A 27,082-nucleotide genomic window follows, 5' to 3' on the forward strand; every position below is an offset into this window, starting at 1 on the left:
ACACGGTAAGCTGGTATGTTAGTCACCATCCAGCTGTTGACACATTTCATACACATGCCAGGTCTTGCATATACAAAGTCCTGTGAGATCAGTAAAGGGTTCCTCTTTGTCTGAACGAGGGCCCAGTATGATGTACTGTCAGGAAACCAGCTATTTTTAATGGTAGAACAAATCCTCTTACTTGTTACAATATCTGTTCAGGTTCCTGGCATAATGAGTCAGACAGTCACTATAAATGTTTCTCAACAATATTTTTTTCAATCTGTAACACACTAATTTTGATGTATCATTAGCCTTAACCTGCTAAGAGCCTCTTGTGTAGTATAATTAGCAATGTTTATATCACGGCTGATAGTGGTGTGCTCAGATTTCAAGTTGTTTTTTTGTTTTTTTTGTATGTGAATCTGTTGCAAAAGATAATTTGATTCAAATGCACCTTAGGAAAAAAATAAACATTACATATAGAGACCATGCATTAGTATGCAACAGTGTGACTGTCCCACCATACAATAACGTCTCATTTAAATGAAGTAAATCATGAAGGATATAAAAATAACTAATTTACGTGTTGTTTTTTTTGGAAGAAGATTTAGATTATTTATAGCATAAGCTCTAAGTGCTCGTTGGGAAAATTATATTTGTGTCTGTCTGTTTATCTCAGTGAGCATAATAGGCTTATTTTTCACATAAATATCCACACAGACTTGTACGCACACAGACACACACACAGACCTGCAAGCTGTCTCCTGTCCACTCACTAAGAGGATTTCTGCACTACCTGTCAACCATCTGTCGAAAGGCAGAATATGTTTGCTCTTTCCTGTGAGGAGTGGCTCCAACTGCCTGTTGTTGCACCTCGGCATCAGGCAGCTGCATTGCAGCTAAAATAAACTGATTTTATCTGAAATATTAATTGGTAAAACGCTTCCTTTTGAGCCCTTTTGATGAAGCCCAGAATGTAATTAAGTATTTATATGTGCATGATCATTTGTCACAAGTGTCATTCCTCTTGCAGCTAATAGGTGCTGGGTGTGCTTTCACCAGCCAAACCGATTGTAAGTGCTTAATCTCAGGCATCGCTCTAAAGTCATTATATTTACCATATTCTTCTTTTCCTCACCATTTCTTATAGGTGTATATGACCCCGATCAGTCTGGCAGTGGCCTGTTTGATATCTTAAAGGGAGGAACAGAACGCTTTTTGACAAACATAAAGGATACTTCCTCCAAGGTCATCCAGTCAGTAGCTAGGTAAGAAGCCTCTCGTTATCGGGAGTATTATTGCTACATTTATTTATTTTGCACTTTTGTCATATGTCTTTCAGTTAATCTTCATCATTATGTATGTATTTTTTATTTTGGGAGTTAACATACATTTCAGTTAAACTTTTCACATTTGACATTGGTTATTATAACTTAAAATAGTTCCACTACGGTATTTACTTTGGCACTGACAAATTTGAATTTCCCGTAATGAAAGGATGCACTTTTGGTCCTATAACAAATTTTTAATTCAGACATCCAGCAAATGGCAACCATTTTTAAGCAATACTGTTTCTCAGTCATGTCATCATCTGTTATCATGTTTCATCATAGTTGCAAAGGCCTAATGTGAAAGCAGTTGTCTGCGTATGTCTCATTCTCACTCATACCCTGATCCCAGATTTACCTTTAAAAGGAACATTTTGTTGTCTGCTGGTCAAAAATGTGGTTCTACACTCAGATTTCATGTGTAAGGTCCCAGGAAATGACACACAGTTCATCTGTCCTCCCTTTATTGACCATTGCTATACAAGCAAGTCACTGGATTTTCTGGGCTGCTACACTTGGCTGCACTGGCCAGTGAAAATGGTAATGATTGCTGAAGGTATAGAAAGATTAAACAGCAAAGTGTTCCTTTCATAGTCCCATTATCCGCATCTTTAAAGATTTGCCGTCTCATTTGGTTTTGCCATTGACTTTTTTTGATGATTTTGTTTTGTTTTTTTGTTTTGTTTTTGTTTGTTTTTTCTTCCTCTCTGTCTCAAACCCTCATGGTCCCACTATGTGTCCATCTCCTAGCAACCCAAGGTAAATATGGGTCAGCGGAATGCGTCAGTCCATGCGTTACTCTGTTCTGTAGTGTGTGCTTGATTTAGTAGGAAAGAAATGTTGCACATCTTCTGTTGCTCAGTGCCCACCATCCTAGCTTTCTGATCCTAACATCACACATTCAGTAATTCAACTGAGTGAATGCAGAGCATGATGTGAATGGACAAATTCCCATATATATTGGTGAAATAACTGGAAAATTATATCAGCGAATGACACAGTAGGGCAGACTCACTGTCCGTGAGTTTTCCAGGAAACTATTTTCTGCAAATGTAAACTCATTTTATGAGAACTTTGTTTAAAGATAACTAGAATTGGTAGCATAGCAGTGATGGCCTTCGATTAAAAGGGTAAAGTACTCATTAACTTCAATTAAATGGCCCTTAATATAGCAATCATATTTCTTGCTATAAAGTTTAAAAAATATGCATTTTTCTTTTCTGTCTGAGGGAAACAACAACAACCTTTTGATTTTTGCTTGTTATTTTTGTCAAATCAAGTGTGATAGCTCATTTAGTTCAATTGATTTCTTACTTTTAGATAACTTTTATCTTATAACTCCACTAACATATCCATAAAAAAATTCACATGTTAAAAATAATTTAATTTTTACATATCTGTATAAAACTGATGTCATGGACTTAACATTAAGCAGTAATTAAACAAACAATATAGAGCTTAAATGACTTGTTAAGCCTGAGCCTTCGTCTCTGATTCTTCAAACCATGTGACAACACTTAACTATGGACTTGCTGAGTAACTATGTCTGGAACTGAAGATAATGAATCCATACAAAAGTAGGCCAAAAGAAGCATCCAGCTTGAAATATTCCATTTACTGAAATGTAATGAAGAAATGACAGTTACAAGGAAGGTAAAGAAAACCATCCAATACAACTGCATATTTGCTGGAGAACAAATGCAAAGTCACATGACTGCAGGAAGCTGTCGTTTTGACACTGGAGTTTTGGTGTAGCTTGACTCAGCTGTGCTTTTATGATCTACATGGAGAATCCCATGATATCCAGTATTACTTTTAATTTAACTTCAGCTCAAAAATCAAAAAGGCTATTTAATTTACATTTGACTGTTTTCATCTGTTTCACCTTTTTATTACATTTCTCTTTTCAAACCCGTTTTATCTGCTATCTGAATCATCACATTTAATTAAGTTGTCATTCAGTTGCATGTTTTGCTATTGCTTTTGTTTTTTGGCTGTCTTTTTCCTTTTAGGGTTTACCTTAACTCAGAATGTCCATATTGTTTTAATTAAAGTAGCTTCGGCATGGGTTGCAAATGTATAATTGCAATCGCAACTTTATATGTAGGCTGTGGTATACAAGTATGAGTGACTGTTTGACTGAATGTTGGAAGTTTTATTATGGTTCCACTACTTACCTAATATCATTTTCACTTATATGTCTTAATTTGCATCATCTATTTATCCTAATACTGATTAATACAGATGAATTTAATCATCATAGATGGGCTAAGCAAAGAAACTGAGCTATGGTTTGTTTGTCTGTCCTAAACTGTGCAGTAGAAATCAGGCTGTGTTCTTTTACCTGTTGTCATTGTTCCAGTATGATTGCATGTGCAGTAAGATCCAATGAAACCTAACTACATAAGTTTTTACTGCCAGTATTACTTAATACTCACTATTTGTAGTAATGAAAGTTGCCGTAATGAATGCTGACAACAAGCATCTGCCAAATGCTTGTGCTATAATAAAGACTCAGCGGAAGGATAAACTGGGGACTGTCTTAATCGATTTTGCATAATTATTGAGGCAATATTCATCAAAACTGTTTAAAACTTTGTACTGAATGGCTGCTCTGGCAGAGATTAATATTTTCAGTTAATAATATTTCAACATCTGAGATTCAAAACCAGAGTTGAAAAGTTTTTGTCCAGCTTGCATCCGTTGGATTTTTTTTTTCCAGTCTCCCAGACATTAATCACCAGTTTAATTTCCTCTATTTTCTTAAATGTATCATTTATGCTTCTAACTTTGTTTACATACTGCTTTTATAACGGCACTTGTCATTTCTGTTACAGCTATGCCAAAGGGGACCTGGATATTTCTTACATCACCTCCAGAATTGCAGGTAGGTAAAGTGCCCGAACACTTTAGCATTCAGTGACTATTATTTGATTGTCAAGTAATTTAATATTACAGAACAAGCATAGCATCACTGGTTACCCGATTCATACATGCCTGTAATGAACGTGTGTGTGCGCGTGCAGTCATGTCTTTCCCAGCAGAAGGGGTGGAGTCTGCGATAAAGAACAACATTGAGGATGTCCGTCTGTTCCTCGATTCACGTCATGCTGGCCACTACGCTGTGTACAACCTCTCCAAACGATCATACAGGCCTTCTCGATTCCACAACAGGGTATGCACTTTGTGATACAAGGTTGTGTTGGTGTGGGAAATAACTTAAACCAAGGCTAAATTATAGCTTTGTGTTATACTTTGTTTACTCTCAATGATCACAGGTATAGTAGTGTTTCTCTGTGCTTTTGTCATGCATAAGCTTATTATTGCCACAACAGTAGCTATTGTTGAAGCATGTGTCCTTGTTACGTCACTATTTCAGTAATTTGCATTATTTGTGCGCGCGCAGGTTTCAGAGTGTAATTGGCAGCTGCGTCGTGCCCCTAACCTCCGCAGTCTCTACAGCGTATGTAAGAACATGCATCTATGGCTCAAACAGGACCAGAGGAACATCTGTGTGGTACACTGTCTGGTAAGTAAGTCAGTCCTTTGAGCCTGCGCTTGTAGAGAGGAGTACATGGTGTCAAATTGAATGGAGTGTCACCTGTCATAAATTTAATGTGTACCCTTTCTGTGTGCAGGATGGCAGAGCAGCATCAGCAGTGGCAGTTTGCTCCTTCCTGTGTTTTTGCCGCCTTTTCACCACTGCTGAGGCAGCAGTCTACATGTTCTCAATGAAACGCTGTCCACCAGGCATAGCACCTTCACACAAGAGGTATTGAAAAATATTCAAGTTAAAATGTGTAGAAAAGAGGACTGGTGTGTGTTGGTCATCCTTAGTAGGTCATGTATCAAATACTACATGATCTCAATTTTGCAGGTATATAGAGTATATGTGTGACATGATGGCAGAGGAGCCCATCATCCCTCACAGCAAGCCTGTAGTTATTCGCTCCATCATCATGACACCAGTGCCACTGTTCAACAAGCAGCGTAATGGGTGCCGGCCATTCTGCGAAGTCTACGTTGGGGACGAGAGGGTGCTCACCACATCACAGGAGTATGACAGGATGCAGTAAGTTTTTTTTTTTTTTTTTTTTTTGGTTTGTACAAGGATGGCCTGACAAGTTTCCCTTTATTTTAACAATCTAACATGTATATTACTCTTTTCCTCTCACAATCTCATGTTTCAGGGATTTTAAGATGGAAGATGGGAAAGCGGAGATTCCTCTCAATGTTACCGTTCAAGGAGACGTGCTGGTGGTGATCTATCATGCAAGATCTACGCTGGGAGGACGTCTGCAGGCAAAGGTATAAATACAGACACCCTTGCTTAAAGCCTCGAGGTGGCAATGAATATGAAGAAATGCACTTTTCAGAGCATTTATAATTGTCTTTCAGATGGCGTCCATGAAAATGTTCCAGATCCAGTTCCACACAGGCTTTGTACCAAGAAATGCAACGACTGTCAAGTTTGCCAAGTACGTATGTTGTCTTGATCCATAACATACTGCTGCAGGTTATATTTTCTTATTATTTATTAACAGCTGAATGTGGTCTTCATTGTTAAACTTTTACAGCTGCACTGCTTGTAACAAGTAATTTAAACTATACTTTCTTCATTATTTCTTTTTTATCTGCTTGTTGTTTTTCAGGTATGATTTGGATGCCTGTGACATCCAGGAGAAGTACCCAGACTTGTTCCAGGTCAACTTGGACATTGAGGTTGAACCCAGGGACAGGCCCAGCACCAAGACTCCTCCATGGGAGGGCTTTCAAACCAAAGGCCTCAACCCCAAGATCCTTTTCTCCTCTCGTGATGAGCAGCAAGAGATCCTCAGCAAATTTGGTACATGGCTTTACTTGGCCTGAATGTTAGTTTAGTAGTGGAGAAGCATTGGTAAAAAGTGTTGTCATCTGTTTATTTTATTTGTATATTAGATGTTTTACTTCTTACGTGGCTTTAAGGTGCTTTTAAGTTCTTCTAAGTTTGCTTCTACAGATGAAATAAACTTGGATCCTTTATCACTGCAGGTAAGCCCGAGTTGCCTCGTCAGCCAGGTTCTTCAGCGTTTTATGACTCGGAGTCGGCCCAGCCAGCTCAAACCCCAGACAGCTCCAGTGCAACAGAACCAGAGTCTCCGATGAGCAATGATACTAATTCCAGCAACTTTTTCCAGACCCTAGACTGGGAAGGTAATGTACTGTCATATTCTGTTCTGTTAATCTGTAATGTGTAATTCTATTAATCCGTGTAGCATTTTCTTACAAACCTTTCTCTCTGGAAAATCTCACTGACTAGCTTCCTGTGATTATAGATGTACGTAGCGCTCAGGATGCCTCAGACAGTCAAGAAGGAGGATATATGAATGACCAGGAGGATCTGAGTGATCAGTCAGAAGGAGAGTCCTATTCTTACTCTGCCACCAGTGGAGAGCCAATGTCACGTGACCACAGCGAGCCGCTGTTTGATTCTGACTTTCAGGTGCAGAAAATCTTTGGCTGGCTTGTATTATTTTATCAATAAACTATTACCCCGTTTATCACACTGTTAATTACTACCAAAATTCTTTATTTCTTGCATCCATGCATTTCTTTATTTTCTTGGTTTCCTTGTCTCCTCTCAGACGGCTTCTCCTGCAACACAGGAGGCTCCTCCTGAAGACACAGCTGACCTCTTGGGGTTGAACTGTGACCCTCAACCTCCAACCATGTCCTCAACTTCGTCCTCTGCTCCACAACACGGAGATCAGGGAGGAATGAAAGCTGCTTCTAGCAACAGCGACCTCCTCAATGACTTATTTGCACCTCCTGCTGGTCAGACTGGAGCAGTGCAGGAAGACTTGTTCTTCAGTGGGCCAGCCAGTGGAGCCACACCAGACCAAAAACGTAAAAGCTGAGGCTTCACACATGCTTACTGCATTATTCTGAGATTTCTTGGGTTGCACTTAATAAATATTTCCTGTCACTTTGCCTGTGTTGCAGCCATGGGGGATCTTTTTGATCCGTTTGGGATGGGGTCGGGTTCTGGTGTTGGCTCCAGCGTTGGTTCATCTCGACAAGCCTCTGGACCAGACCTATTTGGAGACTTGTTGGGTTCTGATAGTTCAGCAACCAGTGGATTTGGTTCAGCTCACAGCAACGCCACTCCTGCTTCCAACACCAGCCTCTTCAACCTCAGTAAGTACATCAGTTCCTTGACGTCCAGCTGGATTTCATATTCTTTCTTCTGGTAACATTTTGTATTTACACTGGAAAGAGTCCATTGTTGACACTTAGGATGTTTGTGTTATTACAGATAAGCTTGTAAATGATACCCCTAAAATGACATCATCAGCCAGCCAACCAGACCTGCTGGGTGGGTGGGACAGCTGGGCAAAAGGAACCACTGCTGGCATGAGCACCACTGCCAGTAAACCAAGTTATACCAACACAGGTAGGAGAAACCTTTCTTACAGATCTTTTGGTGACTGAAAAATTTTGAGATTTAAAGCCAAAATCAAAATTGAAACCAGATAAAAGTGTTGACTTGTATATTTTGATCATTTTAGCTTCTGGTATGCCATCCATGTCAAAGGCCAAGTCTCAGACCTTTGATCCTTTTGCTGACCTAGGAAACCTGAGCTCCAACTTGCCAGGTAGGAGCTCAGGTAAGCTGAGGAGTTATTTCCATAAAAGAGGAAGACTGTCAATCTTATAAGCCTTTACATTTATCTCATCTCCATCTTTTTCCTATAGGTTCCTCCAGCAGTAATCTTTCTGGGCCATCCTTCAGCACAAAGGGTCCTTCTTCCTCTTCTTCCTCTGCTAAGCCTCAAGCTCAGCCATGGCAGTCTGCAAGACCCACCTCAGCCCAGAACAAACCTTGGATATCTGGATCTGGCCCCAAAGGGTCTTCAGCTTCTCAGCCTGCAGGAACCCAGTCCTCTAAACCCAACTACAACCTTAACTTCTCCAGTGTGATCGGTGGGAGAGAAGAGAGAGGAGTTCGTGGGCCTGGATTTGGTAAGAGAGACATGATTACAATACTAGTTATCTATTTTGAACAAAACAATAGCGGTGATATTACAAAGTTAAATTAAGTTTTTATAATTTAGAAAATTAAAAATGAGTAGAAAACCGATTGATTCAGTTAGTTTGTCCAGAATTTTGCCTTGCACTGTATGTAATTAGCAGTAAGCAGGGGAGACCATCAGCAGCTTAAAACAGAGGTTGGAAACTAAAAAGATGGAATTTGGAATATTTATGTTCATTACTTTGCTGATTTTCAGTTATTATTTTATATTTCCCTGGTCTTCTCATAAAAGGCTTCTCATTTTATGACTAACCCTAATAAATGCCCATAAAATTTCCATATCATAAATAATTTCGTTTTATCTGTGCTGCTGACACTCAGGGCCCAAGCCAAAGGTAAAGGAGGATGATTTCGGGGATCTGCTCTCAACTCAGGGTTTTGCTTCTAAACCTGACAAGAAGGGACCAAGGACCATTGCTGAAATGAGGAGACAGGAGATCACAAAAGACATGGATCCTCTCAAATTACAGGTAGGTAGCAAACTGAACACATATGTGAAGTCACTTTTATTTATATGCCACATTTAAAAACAGAAGTGCATTAAGATATAAATAAAATCTAAAACTCACATAACCATGACTGCAACCATAAGAGTTAAAAGGTAAATGTGCTAAAAACATGGTTACAGTAAAAAGGAAAGCAAAAATTAGAAGTGAATAAATGCATTTACAAAAACATTCAAATATAATAGAATTAAATTATTAAAAAATAAATGAATGCATAAAATTGGAAACAGTAACCAACTAATTAAGCTTTTATAACATCAACAAAAATGATAGAGACTTGTCTAAAGGCAGCAAAAAATTGGCAGATCTTTAGAAATGGCTTGAAATTTTCAGCTGTTAAATATGATTTATTATGTTTCATCTGTTTCATGTCTGCAGACAACAATGAAAGTCACTTTTTAGGCAGTAGTGGTGGGCTAACAGGAGATGATGGGAGGATGAGCTAAGAGACTTGTGGCAGAATATGTGAAGGGCATGTTGGACACTTACAAACACACAGTGTGTGGCCCTGGAGAAAAATCTAATCCTTGTGAAAAGAGTCACCATTGTCCACTGACACAAAAAGCCAGCCAAGGATGACGACCAAGAATCTCGGTTTCATAGAAAAAAAGAGTCAAGCAATGATAATGTCAAAAACAACCAGATTTTCCAGTGTTTGCAATGTCATCCCATCTATATGCAATATCTGTTTATGAACTGCAAACAGCAGTGCACTACTTTTCTCCAAATCATCATTCAACATGCCTGGGCACCCAGTGAAAATTGTCCCCTTACTGGTGACTTTTCCATCTTTAGCCTGTGCTAATAATGCGGTGTGTACTGTGAGCAATCAACTGATTTCTTGGAAACGTGGTAGAGTTGTCTTTTGTTTTTTTTTATTACAAAATCTGTTTGCATTGTTATTAAAAAAGAGTGATTCAAAGAATGGTCAGAATTGGACATCTCTGAGTTAATGAACATTTTGGGCTTGGCCACGTTTTTGCATACTGCGTCACACATGTAGCAGGTGATTTTACTAAACAACAATAAGATTGGGTACAGCTAGGATGCCTTTTGGCAGGTTAAACTCTGCTTTCATCAGCTCACTCATACAGTAGCCTCCAAGTAGTAAAGATTTGTTTTGTTATCATGCTGTAGATCTTGGACTGGATCGAAGGGAAGGAGCGAAACATCCGAGCACTGCTGTCAACTCTACACACAGTGTTGTGGGAGGGTGAAACGCGCTGGAAGCCTGTGGGCATGGCAGACCTGGTGTCAGCTGACCAGGTGAAGAAATACTACAGGAAGGCTGTGCTGGTTGTCCATCCTGATAAGGTACAGTATCAAATACTGTGAAAGTGCTTTAAAACTTAAAAAAAGGTGCAGCTCCTCTGTTTGTGAAACAACAGGAAATGAGATGAATCTCGAGTATGAGTTTACGGTCTTCTTTCAGTATGAATGCTCTTGTTTTTCTGTTTTTAATTCAGTATTAAACTCCAAACCTTTGAATTCTCTTCAGGCAACGGGCCAGCCTTACGAACAGTATGCGAAGATGATCTTTATGGAACTGAACGACGCCTGGTCAGAGTTTGAGAACCAGGGATCCAAAGCACTCTTCTAAAATCCTGGCCTGGATTCCAGCTAGACCAGACCAGACCGGACCAGGCCGGACTGGATTTGGCCTAACAAAACAGGAGACTGGGCCAGATTGGACAGGACTGAGCCCACATTGGGCCTTAGGGGCAAAAAGCCTCTGAGAGGTGTCCTCTCTTCCATTCCCTCCCCCCTCCTTTACTTTCTTCTGTTTCTTCGATCAAAAAAAAAGACCTTTTGCCTCATGTCTGGCTGTAATGAAAGTTTCCTTGCTGGTCTATAAACAGCCAGTTAAATAAACATTGTGATCGGTCTTAAACTCACTGCCTACCTGCATGACTGCCTGAGTGGTGCTGCAAACATCAGGAGGAAGGATTAAACAACAATCACTGAGAAGACAAAGTGGGAACAAAATCAGATAATACAAGGACTAAAATTATCAAGACGACTATCATGATAGTGATATTCAGATAAAACACCCCAACACTAATACATTAGCTGTAGCTGAATAGTTAATTCATTTGTGCTCGACACTTGTGCAAACAACCGGTCCTTAGCTGAGTGGCAAACCTGAACTGAGTGTGGCTGTAAAATAGCTAGCATGTCAGCCAACATGAACGTTTGCAAAATGTTGTCCTGAAAAATAAGTTTTTATGTTTAGTTGCCTCAAAAGAGCCAATGCTGCTGCTGAATCATACTTGCTGTAGCAGGGATTGGATTTTTTTTATAAAGATCCTGCAGTAATGCAGAAGTAGGATTTAAATCTCCCCAGGATTTTTAAACATAAGATCTATTGAAAATGACCTGTATTACCTGTACTGCTGCACCTTCAGGGGTGAAGGCTTCTTTGGAGTTTGTTCTCCAGACAATTGCCTGCTGAACACTACTAGTGCTGCTTGTACCATTCTAATTTATTTTGCTGCACACACTCCTGAGATTGATGTTAAATCATGCTATAAACTCAAGTGGGCAGTCTGTTGTTTTTGAAGTGCTCTTTTAATCCCTCCCACTCAAGCTACACCATGTAGCTAACTGCATGCTCTCCTACACCAGACCTCTAAACAACTTGAGGTAGTATGTTTGATTTTTTTTTTTTTTTTTTAAACCAGGGTAGTCCACATGGGCAGCAGCTTTTCTTCTTTTTCTTTTTTTTTGGATGAAGTGCTCTTTTTCTTGTAGCAGAAATGGAGAAGGGATCTCCATCGTAACTGTCATTAAGCCCTCTCTGTCTCTTTAAACTTCGCCCACCTTAGTTTTGTTTTTTACAAGAGGAGTAACTAAAGGATCGAAAAAGAGAAAATGGTGATTTAACCTAGTTGCTCTGTGTTTTCTTGTTTTTTTGGGGGGGGTCCATTCTGTGTCTGTGTCTGTTTGTCGATTAATCATCACTTCAGTGTAAATATGAAAGTACTATCCATCAGGTGGTTAAGAGAGCTGTTTTTTTTTTTTTGTTTTTTTTAGCTTCATGGCTGGTTGTGTGAATGGTTGTGTGTGGGTGTGTGGAACATAAAGAAACCTTGTTGGATAAAATGCTTTCTTGTCTGCAACCACATTTTTCTTCTTAATTTAATTCTCAGCCTGTCCCGCACTTTGTTATTATTGTTGGTTCACGACTCTTTCCAACTCATTTTACCTTGTTTTCCCTTTTTTTTTTTTTTTTTTTCTTTCTTTGTATTTCACATTTTACCTCATGGACCAATCAAATCACCTGTTTTCTTATTTATTACTATTTTTTGGGGGGGAGAGGGAGGGAGGAGGGGTTGGTAACATGTATTCGTGCATATTAATGGCACAAATTGACCTAATATATATATATATAAGTGGAATGTGATGAGTTGAAATGGGGAAAGTGGTTATTTGATCACAGTGAGCCTCTTTGTTACTGTCATTCCAAAGTATCAAATATCAATACGAATGTGCTTTTACAAATATATATATCCTCTCAATTGTTATGTGCTTATCAGTTGTCCATTCATTTGCCTTTTTTTTTTTTTTTTCTCTTAAAACAACTTTTCAAATTTTTGCTTCTGTTTTCTATTTTGAAATTTTGTTACCATTCAAACAAGGGGGCCAGCAAAATGAAAAGAGGTAAAAGTTATTTTGATGCTTGAAGTTTACTTGAGTCTCTCATCCACAATATGACATAACAGTATAAAGAGTGTTGATGGCAAAAAAACAAAAACAAAACTACACATCGCATCGGCAGTGTGCTGTACCAAATTACATCCTACTAATATGAATGTAGATTTCATTGCAAAAACAAAAAAATTAAAATCATTTTGACCTGAGGCAAATATTTGGTTGTTTTCTTTCTTTTTTGGTGGGGTAAGCGGAGCCTTCACATTCAGAACCAAATAGTCTTCTAAATTAGGAAAAGCTCATAAGTAACTTTAATTAGGCCTGGGCATGCATCCAGGATGGAGCTCCAGGAAACACAAGTGAAAGATATTTAACTGAAGCCAGGATTTTATCCGGTTGGAAGAAGCCAACAACAGAAGATAGAAGAAGGGATCCAGGCACGATGGATCCATTGTTTATGCCAGATTTTACATGTTGCAGCAGAAATTGAGATTCAGCAAACCAGGAAGTGTTTTTTCCAATCTTCTGCTATCCAGTTTTGGTGACTGTAACCTGTTTCCTGTTCTTATTTGAGTTACTGTTGAGTTACTGTTGCCATGTTCAAAGACGTGCAGCTCAGGTTGAAGTAGCTTGCAGACTTCATGCTATTTATTGCAAATATTCTTTCACATCTTCTGGCCCAAATGCAATTTCTGAAGCTTTAGTCCCTCTATTATTTGTCTTTTTCAGCTGCACTCTCAAGAGATAAAAAAAAAAAAAAAAAAAAAAAAAAGAGTTTTACTAATAATTTTCTGGAGAAAACAGGCATAAAGTTCTTTAACAGTCACAAAATAAAACCCTATACAGACGTTTCGTTTTTGGAAGATTTTAAAATTGAAGTTCTTGTCAGTCCAGCACTGACTGATTCTCTGATAATAAAGTAAAATGCAGACATCCCAATCAGGTACAGCTTTATTTCAAAGTTTAGGTATGCCCATCAGCAGCCCAACAGCAACCCAATTACATTTCCCCTCCAGAACACAGACTTCAACATGAAACTGTAGCACATCATGTTGTCTAAATACGATGAATTGCAAATAGGAAAAGGTGAAAAGAAAAAAAAGAAAGAATCAGAAACTGACCTCATCCACTCAAAATCTGCCAGTGGCCAGTAAACCTAAAACTTCAGGATGTAGTTTTAGCATCACACTAACCTTAGTGCTGGCCCTTACTTGAGACAGAGACAGTTCAAGGACAGAGAAAAAGCTGTATGTATATATCACATATGGTGGAAAAATACTACTAAGCAGTAAGTCAGTGATTTTGAAACAAGTAACAAAAAACAACACGTTTTGAAAATGGGCCTAAGGAAAAACTGGAGGTGCATTCTTAAATGCTACAGTATTTACATGCATGTGTGGAAGCAGATGTTCTACAGAGATGGAGACGTGCTGACAAATATCAGAGCCTGTCCAGTATGATTTGAGAGAATTATCACCGCTGCGGCACTTCTGCTTCCACTGCTAAAACAAAATCATTGTACGTGGTTTTGGGGGTAAATGCTGTATAAAAGGAGCCACAATATGTTTTATTCTTCTGCTCCCTTGAATGCAGACATTTTTTGCATGTTGACATCTGGTTTGATGTTATAACAGAAACCAGGGCAGGAAAAGGCACTTCAAAGTGTGGATGTCTCTTCGATTTCCTGGCAGTCCGGTCTTAAGCCTTAAAAAATGAAAAGGTCAGCTGGTTGTCTCCCTGCAAGCTTCGAGTCCTCCAAAAGAAAAAATGGGGACTCTGAAAGAGACACTGAGTCATTTGAAGATCAGAAAGTAAAAAATAAAATAAAAAGAAATAATAAGAGTCCAGGTTAATGATGTACTTTGAGAGACTTACAAATAAAAATAGATCTTCTGATCTCTGTGATGTGGCTCTAGCCCTCGATAGAGACCTCTGGAACAATGTGTGCATTCAGCGCCGTCTCCACTGGCATCTCCTGTTGATAGTATTGACAAGACAATGTCAACTAACAACTAATAACATTAAGCTATCGCTCATCTCTGAATACCTTAGAAAAGCCATACTGGAAATGTCTCATTTTTAACTTTAATTCTACTCAGTAAATTTACAATGCTCCTTAAAAAAAAAAAGTATTACCACTGAACTGAGCTGCACAGACTCCACAGAGATTTCCATCTGACATTCCACATCACGGATTTCTGACTTTGACGCTTCTGACTGCCTGTCCAGACATTTTGACTCTGCGGCATCCTGTAAAGGAAGAGAGAGAGAAAAACTAAGGGAAGTTCCCAAAATATATGCTTAAGAAGACAGCGTTCCATACAAAGCTACAGTATGTGAATGTTAAGAAAGTATAATTACCGTGTGTTCTGCAGGTGCAGCAGCAGGTTCAAACTCAGAAGTTGTCACATCCACGGAGTCTGTTTGGGCACTCAAAGTGTCATTCACGGGTAAGATTTCCTAAATGCCACAGAAGAAGGGTATGTTAGATGGCTAAACAAATTGAGCTTCTGAATGAAACACAGTAAAATCCTCCTGCCCATTCCATTGAACAGACTAAAAGAGAAAAATTACTTACAATGAAAATAATGCATCAGGATGGAACCAGCTACCCAAATAATTTAAAACTCAAGTTCAATACACTCCAACTGGGCACAATTTTAAATAAAGGAAGAAAGCATCCTTGTGACATGGTGTTCAAATGTAACAACAGGAACAACGGCAGTTTTTCTGTCTTTATCATGAACATTATACTGCAGGTTTTTGAGCAACTGCTCATAATAATTAACAAAAAAACCCAGAATAATTTTAACGTTTTTAAAAAAAAATAAATCCTTGTATTATAATTTAATGTATCATTTTAACCATATATTTTTATGTTCTTATTCCTTATTTGTTTAATTCTGTAGTCTCAAGTGTGTAGATACGATTTCAAGAAAGACTTAAATCGGACCCTAAATGTCCACAGTCTGAAAATCTAATTTCATTACCTGGAACTACACTTAATTTAGCATCACGCTATAATAATACTACTACAGTACATAAGCATTTAAATATTTACTACAAGATACATTTAAACTGCACTCCAGCAATGAGATTGCTTCATATGATGGAGAAACATATCCCCACCTTCTTTACCATAAATAACACCCAGGATTAGTCTATAAATGTTTGCCTTTCCTTCTTGTGTCAGTCACTTGTAAGCCTCCTTTAATTTCAGTTAATTTATTTGACCTGATCAGCCTTCAGTGATTTTCTGAACGGTTCATATGTACACTGGTAAATTCCTGTTTGCTTAGCTGTCACCTGCTGGACAGCAGCAGACTCAGTGGCAACTTCTACTGCCGAGACGGATTCTGTCACAACAAACTCATCAACTGCTGTGGCATCAATCAGCATTGCCACAGCATCCTGAATGTCAAAGGAGAACAAGATAAGAGAGAAAACTGTTCTTGTAAAATAATTAAAATAATGGTTTTTAGCATATGAGCAGTACATTTCTGTATTGAGGATTACATTTAAAATCTTTTTACCTCTTTGGGTTTAGCCTCTTGTGCTGTAGCCTCAGGGCTGGTGTCAGGTACCTTGTGAAACACATTGCTATGTCATATATGGAGATTGTACTTTTTTTTCCATGCAAAAGCTGCCAAATAATCTAAAACACAAGTAATAAGGGAATTTCTACTTTACTTTTTTATCGACAGAGAGGGAAAAATACTCACTGCAGCCGCCTCCACAGAATCAACAGGAGTGTGCTGATGTAAACAAACAAAAAAACAAACAGGACAGAGTGTATCTTTAGTCTTTGCTATTAAATTTTGGAAAAAAAAAACCTTACCCTTGTGATCGTTTGTTCTGCTTATGACAAACCTTTCATTAATATATAGGACACATGCTATACAAACAGAAGATGGCTGCAAAATGTGAAAAAGTCAATGTATTCTTGTAAAGACTAAAAACACAAAAAGAGAAGAAGAAAGTATTTTCATCAGGTGTCACCTCTGTTTTTATAGCAGTCTCAGAAGGGACTTCGGGTGCATTCTCCTCCGCCAACACCTCTTTACCATCTTCAGCAGCTGGGGTTGTAGGACTGACAGCCGCTTCAGTCACTCGTTCGCTCTCAGGTACATCTGTGACAACCTCCACCACTGATTCAGCAACAGTCTCTGTAACCACCTTGCCCAGAGGAGGCTCTCCTTCAGCAGAAACTTGGCCACCGCTAACTGCATCTCCCACTGTTTTTTCAGAGGCTCGTGTCACAGGCTCTGGTACGGCAATATCTTCTGTGGCAGCCACCTCCACTTCGACCTCAGTCACAGCACCTTTCTCTGCCAGGGCCTCAGCTTCTTCCGGTCTCTCACATTTATCCTCTGTCTCCATGTGCAAAATCAACACAGAGCACATTAGAAAACATAAAACACGACACCGGAGAGAAGAAACAGTGACTCTTGTTTTTTTTTTTTGTCAGTTTAAAGAGTACAGTTCATACAGAACAAAAGTACATTTACTTAAAATATACCATCATTTTTGTCGTTATGATGATGCAATTTTAATGTCAAGACATGTTTTACCTCCTGCGTCTCAGTTTTTATGATCGCAGAATCAACTGTGTGAATCTGGAAAGGAACCAAGAAAAGGACACTTAACAGCCAACTTTCATTATGAATGACTGACAACTGAATTAATCAGAACACGGTTAAAGGTTAAATCTATCACATTTATCATAATGTTTACTCCTGCAGTTCAAATGAATAGTTACAACTGCAGTGTGTATGATATATAAAAAGCCCGAATAACTGTAATCTTGGGTTGTTTTGATTCCCATTTTCTCATTTCTCAGTTCATTTATATCGTTCGTATATTAAGCTGTTTGCAGATCAATGAAACTGTAAAGAAAAATATGATTCTTTTCTCTGAAAACTTTTGTTCTTGAGCCAGATTGTGATCTGAGTGCTTGCATAAGAGGAAATTGTCCTGAAGGAAAAAGCGTAGCTGCTATTTATTCGATGTGAGGCTTAAGTCACAGGAGTTTTCAACACCTTTCTGTTGAAAGAATTGTTTCTTGTTCAGTGACTGCTGCTATGAACTTGTAAAATATGAGTGGAAACTGTGCGTCAGACTGTTTTTATGCATGCCATCATTTCTGCAACTGTTTAGGAGTCAGCAAAACCAGCACATACACAGATCTATGTGTCTGTAAAATGTAAACTTTGTATTTAATCTATGCATTTTACTTTTTAAACTATAAATTTTTGCAACTAATTAACAAAACCAGTGTGCTTTATTTGTCTATTAAAAGTTGACAGAGCATGTTTGTGTGAAAAATGCCTCCAGGGGGACCTTTAACCTAAGAATTCCATTTCCATGATGTGCCAATTCTTTTAGCTCCCACTGAAGAAAAATGTTCTATAGTATCTACATAAGCAGCTCAAAAATCAAAGTCTAGCTCACTTGTAAATCATCAAGTTCAGCTTTTGTTCAACTGTTACATGATTAGTCTGCTTCTGGCTTAGCCTAAAGATATAACACACTAGTGTTTGGTTTAAATGGAGACAAAAGAGGGTGTATGTGAATAAAAATACACATTTGATTTACCTCAGTTTCAGAGGCAGCAACCACTGAAGCTTCAGATGAGGGTGTGACCTATGAGCACAAGAGGTTAAAGAGTTTATTCACATGAAAATACACATGCTTCATCCAACAAAACAGAGTGTAGATGGAAAAAAAGAACATAACCTGAAAAAAGGCACTCTGGGATACGTTAACAAGTATATCAGGCAGTTAAAAATATGTGCCTCTTGTTGCACTGGAGCCAGTATTGACTTTTTAAAGGTTGAGCTTTGGGAGGGGCACACACCCATATGCAGCAGTACTAAAAATGTGCCCAGAGCCAAATAATCTTCTATAAAACGGTTCATGTGGCAGATCTGTAGCTGTGATGGGCCTGAGGATAAACTGCAGCTCGAGTCTTTTCTGTACCCAAAAATGGAAATATTTACCAAAATTAGAAGTGGAATTTGGACTGGCTTTCTAAACAAACACAAACACAAACATACGCACTCCCCTTACACTTTGTGTGAGCATAGCTGTAGCTGGGCAATTACAGGGGTATTACAACCCAATGCCATGAAAAACAGTTATTCCCTCTTTTTGCTTCCCTCTGTATAATCCTGCAACAGAAAACACATTCACATCATGAAATCTGTGTTCTCCCTCAAATCCTTTCAATACAAAACTACTAAAATTTTAAATATTAAAAATGTTTGGTTCCATCTTTTTATTATAAACTACATACTGTGAACATGTTGCCACTGGAAAAACAATCAGATATTTTTAATACTGAAATGTGTTTGAATGATTACATGTTTACCAAAATACAATAAATGTCTTGCAGTTTACACTGATTTGCAACCATTTATTATTCACATCACAATATTGTTATATTACTCATAGGCGCGGTTATTTTCCAGACAATGATTCACCAAACAGCTCACATAGTGATAGAATTCATCCATATTTTTCCATCTTGCAGCCATGCTGCCAATGGCCAGTGGCACACCAACTGTGCAACCAAGTGTGTTGAGCTATAGTGACAATCACAGAGAGCGGCGTATAAATATTTTAAATCTTCATAGTCTGACTCAATTATTTAGTCTGTCTTGTGCCAGTTCTTCTTCAATATAGGGCAAAGTCTACTGCAGGCTGCTAATCAGCAATATGAGTGTTTTTTTTGTCCAGAATCACTCAAACTGATCTATTTGGACATTGAGTGACACACGACAACCTGATAACATTCAAAGATATCTTACTACCTCCACGTTTTTCTCCATCCTCCAGGTACTGTCATTTCTTTAACTTTAAAATTTTTTTTATTTCATTAAAAAATAATTTTGTACATTATACATTGCTAAGTGTATAATTATGTCCTTAAAGAAACAGATGCATGCTCATGAATTCTGAATGTATCTATTGAAAATACAAGGGAACTGGCACCGGTTTTTGGAGGTCGCCATGTTGCCCCGCCCGAAATGGACATCGTGTTTCCTTCTAATTTATATATGTGGCTAGAGACTGGCCACATATGTCGTACGCTAAAGACAGAGGAGAAAAAGAACTCGTATTGGTTTGTGCACCTTCAAGGCAAATTTTAATTCATATTTCTATCTTCAGACTCAAGATATGAAGAATCGTACCTATCTTTTACCTCTTTAGAAGGGGTCCCCTCCACCAAAGAAGCGACAAGATGACCTGCATAAAATGTCAGACTTCTTTCTCATCTCAAGCCTCATCTCCTGAACTGGCCAGCACTCAAACGCTCAAAAATGTGCATTTTTATGTGTGCAGATATTATAATTACTTATTGTCAGCAGATTAGATGTTTGACCCTACTGTCTTTGGCCAGGTACTGTCAATAAGCCAGGTAAACAACAACAGCAGCTGGTTGTAGACCAATATTATCCAAGTAATGTCCAACAACAAGTCCAACAATCATAGATCCACTTCAAACAAAATTCCACTAACAGTGGCAAATACAGCAATGCTAACGAACAGAGAAGTTCATGTTCATGCTAACTCACCTCAGAATAATTATCATCAGAGAGGAGTGAGCTTCAAGTCATATCGGACTCCTTTTACTGCCTCCTCCACAGTAAACAGACATAGGCACCAGCAGAGGTAAACAGGGAACTGACAGCCTATGCTCACTACAGATGATCTACTGCCAGAGTTGTTTGTCCTACAGTGGCTACCATAGCTAGGATTATGCATTTGAACTGGGAGAGGTAAGAAAACAGAATTCAGATGACTTCAGTCTCCATTTTACTGACATCTAGTTGTGAGATTTTGAACACAGTAACTTTAACAATTTTTTATTTAACTCTGATAGATTATCAACCTAGCCTCTGAGGAAAGAAAGCAGTGGTTGCACAGTGTCTATACATGCCGAACAATTTCTTCCAGCAACAAAACAGCAAGTACTAAATGGATTTGCACAAAGATCAAATTCAACAGTCTTTCTAAATCAATTAGAAATGATTCATAACAGATAATTTTTATTTTTTGGAACTGTGAACTATGCAAAACATCACTAGTGATGGAACGAAAACATGAAGTTAGAATTGAGCATAATAGGTCCATTTACAGGGGATGGGATATTTGTATGTACAATATTTTCTTCATTTTAAAGGTCAAACTACACACATATACAGACACACTTCAAACAGACAAATTTCCTCCCAGCATTGAATTAAATATTCAGTATTCTCCAGCTCTCAGCCCACCCAGCAAAGAATCAATTAGACATGGAACATGTAAAGGTTCAAATCACACGAGTTCATAAGGGATCAAGCTGACAGAGAATACTAACAGAAGTGAGGAGAAGCAGCATGCAGAAAGGAAAGGAAAGAAAATGAGAAGGAGAAGAGAAAAGGCAGAAGAGGATGAGAAATAGTCATAAAGAAAGTGGTGAGAGGCTAGAAAGTGTAGAGGCAGAGCAGATTTATGAGGAAAAGAGGGGTAGCAGATTGGACAGGAGAGGAGTGGAAGAACATAGGAGAGGAAGCAGGTACAAAATGTTCAGCCTACACAGAGGGTGAGTTGCACTGACTGTTGCTTCAGGCCACAAAAATGTAAATGCACTCAGTCAGTCTGTAGAATCCGCTGTGAGTTTATACTTTCTGCAGCCACATCCAGAGGTGGTGGGGCGCCTCTTGGGCCCAAGGGGCACCTGAGTTAAAGCCCCATTAAACCTCTTGGTCAGTCAGCTGACCAACTGTCACCATCTGTGGACTTGTGATGTTACAGATAAAAGTCATAGTTTTAACAGTGCAAGTGAAAAAGTTGTCTGCGAACAAACGTTGATAAATCTCAACAGAATAACTTGCAAATTGTCTCAAAATGTAAAAAAGTTCATAATATAGACATTAAATATTACATTATTAGAATGACAGTCAATGATGATACATTTAAAATTTTGCATAAATGTCCAGTTTTTGTTATCTGACCTGAATCTGGCATGGTGAATGGAAGCAAAGTCCTGAGACAGTGGAAATGACCACAGCACTACAGTATAACTACACAATGGCAGGCAGTCATTCTGTAGAGATGTCTGTATGCTGCCTGTAAGGTTCAGTGGGCATAACCCATAGAGGGTTTACAAATAGAACTCCTAACTGAATGGCACAAGTGAAGTGAATAAGATGGACCCACTGGAAAACTGGGAAACAGTGTAACTCTGAGTGAAGTCTTAACAAAAGGCCATGCTATAAATACTGTAGCACTGCCTCTCTCCTCTTATTTTAGGCTAGGCACACATGTGAGCATATACATGTACACCATTGGTTGTTATCTATCCAGACATTTTTTTTAAAACTGCTTATCTAACTAGGGTAGAGTAGGGCTGAAATCTAGCCCAGTTAATACTGGGGAAAAGGTTTCTGCTCAGTTGCTGGAAGAGAAGCCGCACAGATTTGCATGCATGTGCAATTTACTGACTAAAACAGAACATCCTGTTCACAAAATATGTGCAAGATGGCTACAAGGCACAAAGCTCAACTTACAATTTAAAACTGCAAATAGTAAATTATAGATGAGCTAGAAACAATGTTGAGAAAACATTACTGCATAGAGGAAAACTGCAGAAAAAATTGCAACTATTTAAAATTAACTGACAACAGCCATCCATATACTGTAAGCTTTTTAATTGTATCCACAATCTTCTCGGACTCAAAACCACATTATGTGATGGCAAAGATAAAACGAATGCACACGATGTAACGTTTTAAAGATTTTCTCACAACACGATAGTAACCAAAAACAAGTAACTGATAACAAACTCAATATCTGTGATAACAAATAAGCCTGTTCAAAAAACAACAACAACAAAAAACATGCATGCTCAGAGTCACTATTTTGTTTTAGTGTAGGTGATAATGGCCATTTAAAAAGTTGTTCCCAGTGTTTCAGTCTCTCTCCTACTTTCCACCTTTTTGCTAAATAGAACATGTTGTTCCCTTCGCTTCACTACCTCCAACAATTCCAGCTCCCTTTTCCCATAAGGCCCCAAACACAGCAAATACTATTTGACCTGGCAACATCAGAGAAATAGAGAGAAACCATCTACAAAAACAGCCTGTTTCCATATAATCTCATACAAACAATATGTAATTTTGATCCCAGTGACATTCATTTAAAGGAAGCATTCATTCACCTATGAGTGGACCTCATTCACTCATATGTCCATAGAACTATATTTCTGATGAAACGTGCACACTGGTAAATTTGATTCTTACTGCAACTTACCAGGCTTGTAGAAGATGTTGACAGTTGCTGATTGCTAAAGCCCCATTCACTCAGACCTAGAGATTGGTCAGCAGCTCCCAGACAACTGCTGGCCTGTAGGGAAATCTGTGTGTTCTGCAACCAGTTGGGAAATGGTTGCTGGCAATGGCAAAGAGGTATATGGTGCTCGACCAAGATTGTTTTAGTCCCTAGCAGATTGTCAAAGCTACTAGCAGTGTGCATGGAAAACGATCACTTGTTTGTAAACTACTCACCAAGCAGTAGTGAAACTAAAAAGTACAACACAACCCATTCACCTTTATAGTAAAAGTTTTAGAATTAGCAACCTCCAGAAATCACTTTCCAGGTCGTTAAACACAAATTTCACCCAAAGTTGTCAGAGGGTCTCGAGGGCTTTGTGACTGAAGCTTAATGTATAATGTCTGACGTTAAAACCAGAAAAGACAAACGATCAATCTTTCCCTAAGGTGGGATAGCTGCAGTAGCGGAGGCAGTGATCCCCATGCCGGGTGAAACATTAGAACTGTTGACTCTGGCATGCGAAATGTTGGAAATATTTGTAGACATGATTTAAGTTTAGATTTCTGCATACAGAGGCACATGGGAGACTTATGGCTGCGATATCTGTTTCTTACCTCAGTTATTGGTTCTGTTTCAGGAATCTTGGGTTCAGGCTCTTGCACTACATTAGCTTCAACTGTAGAGGGCTTCACTGATGGAGTCTCAACAGCTCGTGCTTCTACAGTGACAGGTGTTGGGATTTCAATCTCAGCTGTCACTGGAGTCTGCTCCAACAACACAACCTCAGACTCTGGTGCCTGTACTTCATCTGGAATGGGCTTTGCAACAGGTTCTGCTTTTGGTTCTAGTTTGGGAGTTTCTACAGTAGGAACAGCAGCAGGAATGGACCGTGAGATCTTTTCTGGAGCAGGAGCAGGAGCTGGAGGTGGAGCTTTAGCCGCTTTTTTTGTGGTTCCTGCAGGGGGTGCACTCACTGCAATCCCCCGGCTGGCTTTCACCGGCGGATTGGCAGCATGTTGTTCTTCAAGTGCTCTTCTCTGGGCTTGCTGCAGGGCAGGAAAGACACAATAACATCTGATTACCGTTCTGATAGTAGTATGAGAGGCATTATTTAAGTTTTTGGGCATACAGTTATCTTAACCCTGACATGTAGTTGGCTCATGATAACATGAAAATACAAAGTTTGCGAACATTTGCCTTTCCAAGCAAAACAAAAGTGACACTTCATTTATAATGGCTTCAAAGACATGTTCAGTATGTAAAACAAGATAATAAAAGATAAAAGTGAAATACAAAGAAAGGCAAATGACAGTGTATGAGGTATAGATGTTCTTGAGGCTTTATCGTGTTCAGATACTGATGTTATTGTCACTTTAGCACCCAGGAATACCAGCCATGCCATACCAGCCATGTCCAACATATTTTTTAGCTTTGGACAAAACCCCCTCAGGCTTTGATGGAGGTTTTAGTAGTACAGACCACTAGAGGGAGGGGGAAACTGGGAGTAGACACAGCAAAGCTAGTTAGATAATGGGAGCTAATTAGTTGAATCAGACCGGTCCTGACAGGTTTGGTGAAGCGGGAACGGAAACCGTGCGAGTCAGCAGCACTGATGGGTGCCCCGCGGGCCAGACAGTGGGGCTAATCACATCATAATCAGGTTATAATCAGGTTACAATCACTCCCTGAAAATGCTTTTGTTAGGCTGAAGGCCAGTAAGGTATTCGCAGTGCTGCACCCATGCTGTAAGCCAAAAGCTCATGTGTATGAAAGCGCATATATCTCTGAGTATCTAGCTAGACACAATCAAAACAACTTCTGATTTTTGCCCATAAATCACCTGTAAACATCCCTATGACAAAGTAATACATTGTTTCCAATGATAAAAAGTTTTAACCATATTTCTCAGTCTTTGTGAAACTGACACACATATGCACACATACAAAGGCATATGTGACCTGAGTATCATTCAGCTATATGTCTGAAAGTTCCAAAAACACGTTCGCTTCCTGTGCTCTGATACCTCTGAGGTAAAGCAATGATAAAATTGAATTGTGAATGACTTTAAGGGTCATTTTCATCTGTCACTGCCAGACTGTGGAAGAATGAGAGAGACAGAGTCCACTCTGGCTAAAGTGGGGCAAGACATTCCTTCAGTCAACACATTACCAAATACAGATGTGTGGTGTTCAGAGTCATGCACTGGTCAGCCAGCCAGAAGCTTAAGTTTGGTGGGGGTTAGGGGCAGAGGCAATGAGGAAGGATGCCAGAAGAAGTCTGCACTGAAAAGGCTTACCAGAGCTGGATGACTGGGCTTCAACAGTGTATCAGTGCATGCTTTTATTTTTTAGTTGTTGTTGTTGTTTTTATTAATATACATTGTTAATGATTAAACATATGCTAAAGAACAGTATTGGGTTATGGAGTATGGCGTCATTGATCTCCCTCCACACCCACCCCTCCAACACACACACACACACCCACACACACCTTTTCTGTCACACCCCTTTTCCTCTGGGCACTGAATGTTGAAAAGTTACATGTCTCCAGTCATTCGGCTGAATTAGCGTACAACTGGCAAAGCGAATTCATCATACTGAATTACAAAGAGCAGCACTGTATTGAAGTACACTGTGTACTGCACTGCATTGTGTGGCTTACTGTATTTTTGGTCCAGAACATGAAAAACAGGCAAGTGGTCATTTCGTAGTATATTTAAAAAATACTAGAAAATGGAACTTATCGCATTTTATGATAAGAAATTCAAGATGTGCATAAACGTTTAATCTCTATCCGTAACCTTAACAGAGCGCACCGAGAACATCCATTGCGCACAGGAGCTGAGCACAAAATCAACAATTTCTCTGTCTCTTTCTTCTAATATAGAAACCAGAAGCATGCTCGTCAAAATTAAAAATATGTGTGAAATTTATATGTTATTTATTTAGGTCCAGTTTTGGTACCTTTTTGGTACGGTCTTTTGTCGTCGCCAGATTTTACGCACGGGTTACGGAGCGTCTGAGAGAAGCAACGACAAAGTGGAAATCTGCCAAACAATCACCAAACTGACTTAAGTATAACAAAAATAAAATAATGTGCAAAAAAGGAAAGAAAATGTAAACGAAATTTGTTTTACAATTTAAGCACTCGCTTCATTCATTTTTTCACAGAGGCAAAAAGGCGTATTTTACATTTAAATCCATGTTTTTGCAGACCATTATTTTACAGTGAATTGAACAAAGAAATCCCATAATACTCTATACTTAATTTAAGAATAAACGCCTGACGTGCGCATGCCACCACTTACCACCCTTCTCATACGACGCTTGTTCTTCTTTCTCTTGCTGGGCATCTTGGTGCGTGCTGAGGAGAACGAGGATAAACCAAAGAAATGGAACAAGCAGAGAGGCAGAGTGAACAAAGTGGATGTTTATAAAGCCGACTGTCTTTCTGTTACCTCTGTACCGAACCTATAGGAGGACTTGGATGAAAGATAGGGGCGTGGAGAAAGAGAGAGGAAAGAGAGAGAGAGCGCGCGCGCACGAGAGCTCAGTCAGTTGTTTGTATTGGAGTTGGTCTGCCTAGCTGGATGTCGAGTTCTGTTATGTAACCACTCCATCAAAGCAGAGAGAGAGAGAGGTGCGAGGTTGTGCGGTGCCACACCCCCTCCTCTCGATTTGTTAGAAATACTTTGACGCAAATGGGAACACCGACGCACTTGATCTATAGTTTTCTGTCCTGTGAGACTTTTAATGTGTCGCTTCTGGAACAGAACATAAACATAAAAAGAACAAAAAACATCAACAATCATTATAACCTAAAAGCCATATTTGTTGACAGAACAACCACAAGAGGAAAATACAGTCAGGCTTGTGCAGAAAACAGTGAAAACAGCCTCTGTCAGTCTTTTTTGAATACATTAAAATCATGAAGCCAAATAATAGTGTTCATTGTGCTCGTTTTTCATGCAGAGAATAAAGAGAAACAAAGCTTGTACATGTGTCTATGCCCACCACCCCCCTGGTCCCTGCATCAGTTGTGAGAACCCATTGTTTCCAGTTCCTTGTGTAGCGTTGTGCCAGTTATTGTCCAATTTAATTAAATGCATAAGTTCCATAAACATATTTTATACTTCCCGTATGTTTTACACTGATATGGATGTTTGCGTTCAGTTTTCTTATCTGAGAACGATTTTAGTGTTTGGCCGATGCTAATAAACTGAT

At 39.0% G+C, this 27,082-nt stretch overlaps 2 protein-coding genes across 5 annotated transcripts in view; one reads left to right on the forward strand and one right to left on the reverse strand.

The window, feature by feature from the left end:
- The window catches only part of gak (cyclin G associated kinase), a 27,626-nt gene extending 13,311 nt beyond the window's left edge, over positions 1 to 14,315 (forward strand). The window contains exons 11-29 of one of the 2 annotated variants that reach the window (XM_082553572.1): positions 1,133 to 1,250; positions 4,148 to 4,197; positions 4,337 to 4,485; positions 4,717 to 4,839; positions 4,949 to 5,082; positions 5,188 to 5,382; positions 5,501 to 5,618; positions 5,709 to 5,788; positions 5,963 to 6,156; positions 6,342 to 6,503; positions 6,626 to 6,792; positions 6,935 to 7,196; positions 7,293 to 7,487; positions 7,606 to 7,743; positions 7,859 to 7,957; positions 8,046 to 8,312; positions 8,704 to 8,852; positions 10,026 to 10,202; positions 10,387 to 14,315. In XM_082553572.1, coding sequence (XP_082409698.1) covers positions 1,133 to 1,250; positions 4,148 to 4,197; positions 4,337 to 4,485; positions 4,717 to 4,839; positions 4,949 to 5,082; positions 5,188 to 5,382; positions 5,501 to 5,618; positions 5,709 to 5,788; positions 5,963 to 6,156; positions 6,342 to 6,503; positions 6,626 to 6,792; positions 6,935 to 7,196; positions 7,293 to 7,487; positions 7,606 to 7,743; positions 7,859 to 7,957; positions 8,046 to 8,312; positions 8,704 to 8,852; positions 10,026 to 10,202; positions 10,387 to 10,488 — 2,879 coding nt within the window. In that variant the 3' untranslated portion in view covers positions 10,489 to 14,315. The remainder of the gene's footprint in view (positions 1 to 1,132; positions 1,251 to 4,147; positions 4,198 to 4,336; positions 4,486 to 4,716; positions 4,840 to 4,948; positions 5,083 to 5,187; positions 5,383 to 5,500; positions 5,619 to 5,708; positions 5,789 to 5,962; positions 6,157 to 6,341; positions 6,504 to 6,625; positions 6,793 to 6,934; positions 7,197 to 7,292; positions 7,488 to 7,605; positions 7,744 to 7,858; positions 7,958 to 8,045; positions 8,313 to 8,703; positions 8,853 to 10,025; positions 10,203 to 10,386) is intronic. The other variant, XM_082553573.1, reaches the window with a different exon arrangement.
- LOC309718398 (uncharacterized protein) lies at positions 13,473 to 26,457 on the reverse strand. 3 transcript variants are annotated; one of them, XM_082553575.1, is made up of 13 exons: positions 26,317 to 26,457; positions 26,167 to 26,222; positions 23,474 to 23,905; positions 18,135 to 18,182; positions 17,111 to 17,155; positions 16,539 to 16,913; positions 16,262 to 16,294; positions 16,073 to 16,123; positions 15,846 to 15,950; positions 14,901 to 14,999; positions 14,676 to 14,789; positions 14,415 to 14,514; positions 13,473 to 14,315 (listed from the first exon to the last, which is right to left on the reverse strand). In XM_082553575.1, exons 2-12 carry the CDS (start codon positions 26,209 to 26,211, stop codon positions 14,452 to 14,454), a joined length of 1,410 nt encoding a protein of 469 aa, XP_082409701.1. In that variant the 5' UTR covers positions 26,212 to 26,222; positions 26,317 to 26,457; the 3' UTR covers positions 13,473 to 14,315; positions 14,415 to 14,451. The 3 variants fall into 3 exon arrangements, with proteins under 3 accessions (XP_082409701.1, XP_082409700.1, XP_082409702.1); XM_082553574.1 differs by having other exon boundaries at positions 26,167 to 26,457; XM_082553576.1 differs by lacking the exon at positions 15,846 to 15,950 and having other exon boundaries at positions 26,167 to 26,457.
- Between the last annotated feature and the right edge of the window lie 625 nt (positions 26,458 to 27,082).

The sequence above is a fragment of the Aulonocara stuartgranti genome (assembly GCF_965226115.1).
Source record: "Aulonocara stuartgranti genome assembly, chromosome: 12".
Classification (NCBI taxonomy): domain Eukaryota; kingdom Metazoa; phylum Chordata; class Actinopteri; order Cichliformes; family Cichlidae; genus Aulonocara; species Aulonocara stuartgranti.